Source organism: Penaeus vannamei, chromosome 6 (assembly GCF_042767895.1).
Source record: "Penaeus vannamei isolate JL-2024 chromosome 6, ASM4276789v1, whole genome shotgun sequence".
Taxonomy (NCBI): Eukaryota; Metazoa; Arthropoda; class Malacostraca; order Decapoda; family Penaeidae; genus Penaeus; species Penaeus vannamei.
In genome coordinates this window covers 32,863,955-32,868,954 of record NC_091554.1, presented here as the reverse complement: position 1 = coordinate 32,868,954, position 5,000 = coordinate 32,863,955, and the positions used below count along the sequence as shown (strand labels likewise).

The 5,000-nt window shown below is 47.7% G+C and overlaps 1 protein-coding gene across 4 annotated transcripts in view; it reads left to right on the top strand.

Annotated features, from left to right (window-relative positions):
• LOC113823685 (transmembrane protein 268) overlaps positions 1-5,000 on the top strand; it is a 56,956-nt gene that overhangs the window by 28,306 nt on the left and 23,650 nt on the right. For 2 of the 4 annotated variants that reach the window (XM_070122908.1, XM_070122907.1), the window contains exon 1: positions 2,376-2,461. The exons of 1 other annotated variant lie outside the window; for it this stretch is intronic. In XM_070122908.1, the coding sequence (XP_069979009.1) occupies positions 2,385-2,461 (77 nt within the window). In that variant the 5' untranslated portion in view covers positions 2,376-2,384. Of the gene's footprint in view, positions 1-1,974; positions 2,233-2,375; positions 2,462-5,000 lie in introns of those variants that run through there. One more of the 4 variants, XM_070122910.1, reaches the window with a different exon arrangement.

Here is a 5,000-nt window from a genome sequence, read left to right as displayed (position 1 = left end):
CACACTTACCAGCTGGTGGTTGTTTACGTGTGAGTAGGAATTGGCGTGATGAGGAACAAGCACGGACGACGGAGAAGATGGATATAAGAAATGTTATGCAATCGTTCAGGGTCATTTTATTGTAAGCACATTTTCTCTGTTTCTCTCTCTCTCTCTCTCTCTCCCTCCCTGCCTCCCTCCCTCCCTCCCCTCTCTTTCTCTCCCTCCCTCCTCTCTCTCCCCCCCCCTCTCTCTCTTCCTCCCTCCTCTCTCTCTTTCACTCTCCCCCTCCCCTTCCATCCCTCCATCTGTTCACCCATCTTTCCTTCCTTTCCTTCGATTCCCTCCACCTCTCCTAACTCCCCTTCCCTTCCAGCTCTGTGTCCCTCTCCTTATGCGTCATATACTTTATGTACCTTTATTGACATGGCAGATAATTGTAAATAGTCAGTCAGTCTTTCCCTCTTTCCCTTCCTCTTCCTCCCTCTCTCTGTTGTATGACAAAACACTTGTGTTGATACATTGGCAGAAAAACACTCTATGTATATAAAATGGGTTTGTTAAAAGAACAGACAAGTTTCGAAATTCTTCTGGATATCATTTTCAGGTTGAAACACGAAAACCAGAGGAGCTTCGAAATTATATTGTAACCTTTCACTTTACCTATTTAGTGTATATTTTCTTCGGCATTTGTCTGTCTGTCTGTCTATCCATCTTCGCTCTATCTATCTATCTATCTATCTATTTCTCTCTTTCCCACTTTCTCTCTGTCTCTTTCTCATCCTCCTTCTCCCTCTCTCCCTCTTATCTATCTGTCTGTTTGATTATCTATCTCGCTGCCTCTCTTTCTCCTCCTCCATTCTTTCCTATCCACCCCTCTTTTCTCCCTGATCCTGGTTCATGAGCATCTACGTGGTTGGTCTGCCACGCCGTGCCTCGTAGACACAAGCGAACTGATGCGTTTAGTCGAGAAACAGACCACCGGCCCGATTATAGACCTCGAGAGGACCAATGCTAATTCATTAACGTGTCAGACGCTAACGTGTCTCTTGATTGTTTGCCTTCCTGTCGTTCAGTTGTTTTCACCGTCTTTTTTCCCTTGTTTTCATAAACACCTGCTAGATGCGGAGACGATTGAAGTATGATTACACACTCGAATGAAAATAACCAAGCTACGCCATGATCGCCGGGAACACGATCCTGCCATCCATCACATGCTTAGTGTTTTTTCTTCTTTCATGATTAAGAAGTTAGCGAGCGCCGAGTCTGGTTTCACGAAGCGGAGGACCCAAGGGCTCAGAAGGGCTGTCCCTGACTTTGGGGTTGGGTTCTTGTGCAGGGACGAGGAGGATTTAGGCAATGGATTATGGCTTAACAAGGATGAGATGGAATAAAAAAAAAATAAAAAAAGGTAAAAGGAGAGCGAGCAGGAGAAGGATTGGTAGTGGACGTTTCCAGGTATTGGGTGAGACGGGAGGCTGGAAGCTGTGATACTTGTGGTATTTCCTCTGGAGCAAGCGGTATTGTCCGAGCGGTGTGACTCACTCTCTGACTGCCCTTTTTACTCTTTTTCCCCTGTCGGATTCGTTAATCAGTTGAAATGTAGTGGCCCGATAGCAGTTAAACAACGCGAACACAGCGCGTACTACTGACAGCTTATGTATTGCTGATATTCCCAATTTGCATAATCTGTAAATTGCGAAAGTGCAGAGATAGTTTTATCAGACGGCATGAAAATTGATGTTTTCCATTTTTAGCGAGTCTTTGCCATGTAACGCGCCATCCATGAGTCAGCAGGTGATCGCTCATGCCACATGTTGTCCTTGTAGACAAAAGTGGTTAAAACAGAAAAGGAAATCTTGCCGCTTGGCCTTGACCCCGCTAAAAATCACTGGTAAGACATCGAAGTTTATGTACGTACGTGTGAGACCGGTAGATAAGTTATCTCGGAACCCGCCTTGGCTCGGTTATGACAGGCAGCAGTATTCACAGTCATAAATTCGCTGTAACGCCTGCGGTATTTTTTAAAACGATCGCGCTGCAGTTGCGTCACCCAGATTACTGCCGTCGGAAAGTCGAGTGGCATTTAGTCTAACATTTTCCGCAGTTCTGCCTCTCTTCGATCGGGTCTTGCGATGGGTGTGAAGGCGGCAAGAAACAGATTTTGTTTAGATTTTTCCACAGAGTCGTTCGTGTGGCGCCCCCGGCAGTGAGGCGTGTTTCTCGTCGCTTTTTGCGTCGAGCCTAACCTTGGTGCGTTTGTTTGCCCGTCTTGTTGCTTGTGTCGAGTGGGTGTGCTGTGTAATTGTATATTTCATTTTGAAAAAAGTGTGCTCATTGTCTGTACAGCATGGAGAGACAGACAGACGGAAAGTTAATATTCGGTTTGTTTGATTGCAAGTTCAATGTATATGAGCCACAAACATTTGTCGAGTAGCACTTCTGCAGTTTGGCGAGCGCCCGGTCCCCGGGACTGCAGCAAGTATGGACAGTTCTTTCGTCACCGAAGTGTTGCCACATACTCCTCCTGAAGTCTTGTTCGCTTCTTCTCCGATGGAAAGTGCATGTTGGGAAACACGGGAGCGCCTTATTGAATTTCCTTTATTAACTCTTTTTTATATTTTGTTTGTTCCTTATTGAATTTGCTGTGATAGCCTTATTTTTATTTCATTTTTTCCTTATTGAATTTTCTTTGTTAACCTTATTCTTGTTATGTTTGCTCCTTATTGAATTTCCTTTGTTAACCTTAATTTTGATTGAGACAGACTTTTCGAAGATTAGTGTTGCGAAAAGTCAATTTATAGACGAGTTTATGATATCCAGACATAGGCTTTGAAAACAACGAGAAATCGTGACATTATGACTTTACTAGGATGTGGCCCGCGTTTTGTCCTGTCACGTTCTGTATTTCCACCAGCTTACGAAAGTTATGATAACAAGAGCGGGCCATTTGCAAAACATGAGGGCAGCGTCGGTTAGAATATTTTTAGCTCAAAAGTGACGTCAGATGTAGGTAATGCATTGGGATAAAAATGTGGGTATTTAGTTATATTCATGTATTTGAATAATACCCGCTTACAGTAAATGCTTTGCTAAGAGACGATTCATGAGGTTGCGACAGATTAAGTAGCAAAGAAAGCAGCTTATCGAATAATTATTTCCTATTGATTATTTCTCTGCCGTGCCTTCTCATGGACTCATGATGTAGGGGACCCAGATAGCATTGCCAATAGTAGCGTGCCTGTAGAGTATTTACCTCCCTCCTTCCCCTCCCCCCTTGCCGCTATCTCTAACTTCTCCCTCATCCCTCTCCCTTGCTCCAACACCTCTCTCCTTCCCTCCCCCCATCCCCCCTTGCCGCTATCTCCAACTTCTCCCTCATCCCTCTCCCTTGCTCCAACACCTCCCTCCTTCCCTCCCCCCCCCTCCCCCCTTTGCCGCTATCTCTAACTTCTCCCTCATCCCTCTCCCTTGCTCCAACACCCTCCTGTCCCTCCCCCTCCCCCTGCTGCCGCTATTCCCTAACTTCTCCCTCATCCCTCTCCCTTGCTCCAACATCTCCCTCCTTCCCTTCCCCTCCCCCCTTGCCGCTATCTCTAACTTCTCCCTCATCCCTCTCCCTTGCTCCAACACCTCTCTCCTTCCCTCCCCCCATCCCCCCTTGCCGCTATCTCCAACTTCTCCCTCATCCCTCTCCCTTGCTCCAACACCTCCCTCCTTCCCTCCCCCCCTTGCCGCTAATATCTCCAACTTCTCCCTCATCCCTCTCCCTTGCTCCAACAGCTCCCTCCTTCCCTCCTTCCCCCTCCTCCCCCTCCCCCCTTGCCGCTATCTCTAACTTCTCCCTCATCCCTCTCTCCTTGCTCCAAACACCTCCTGTCCTTCCCACTCCCCCTTGCCGCTATCTTCTTTTACCTTCTCCCTCATCCCTCTCCCTTGCTCCAACAGCTCCCTCCTTCCCTCCCCCCTTTCCCCTATCTCTACCTTCTCCCTCATCCCTCTCCCTTGCTCCAACAGCTCCCTCCTTCCCTCCTTCCCTCTCCCCCTCCCCCCTTGCCGCTATCTCTAACTTCTCCCTCATCCCTCTCCCTTGCTCCAACACCTCCGTCCTTCCCTCCCCCTTGCCGCTATCTCTACCTTCTCTCTCCTCATCCTCTTTCCTCCCTTGCTCCAACAGCTCCCTCCTTCCCTCCCCCCTTGCCGCTATCTCTACCTTCTCCCTCATCCCTCTCCCTTGCTCCAACAGCTCCCTCCTTCCCTCCCCCCTTGCCGCTATCTCTACCTTCTCCCTCATCCCTCTCCCTTGCTCCAACAGCTCCCTCCTTCCCTCCCCCCTTGCCGCTATCTCTACCTTCTCCCTCACCCCTCTCCCTTGCTCCAACACGCTGGCCATCATGCGAGGGTCGATCCACCTCAGCGCCCAAGTGAGGTTATGGCTCGTCTGGAGCCTGGCCGGGCTTGCGTGTCGGATCAGTCTCCTTTATGGATCACGAGACCCCTGTTTGCGCGGGCTTCCTCCCCCGCCGCCGTTTTCTGTGTGGCTTCTCGTTTTCTTTTTTTCTTCTTTTTTCATCTTTCCTTTAGTGGATTCTGTTTTTCTTTTCTATTTTTTTTTTCTTTCGTATAGCATACGTTCCGGGTGTGATTTTGTCATTTGTCATCGTGGGCACGCGTTTCTTTCTAATCCTATGCTCTGTATGCTAACCTTGCTAGGGAATCTCTTGAGATTTCTATTTATTATTATTATTTGCGTATGTGTGTGTGATTGTGTGAGCGCGTGCGTTAAGGCGTTTGTTTATTTTCATGTTTACAGGTATTCGGTGCACCGTAAAGACCAAATTACTTCAACATTTACTTGTTTCTTCTGCCGCCTTATTCCTGGCGGACCGCGAGGAAGCAATTGATGCGTAGATAATAGTTGCAGAAAATGACAGGTTCTGACATCCCGCAAGATATTGCGCTCAGAAGAGTCAACAAGGCTGAGCACTTTATATTCCAGACTTCAATATTGGTTATTCTTT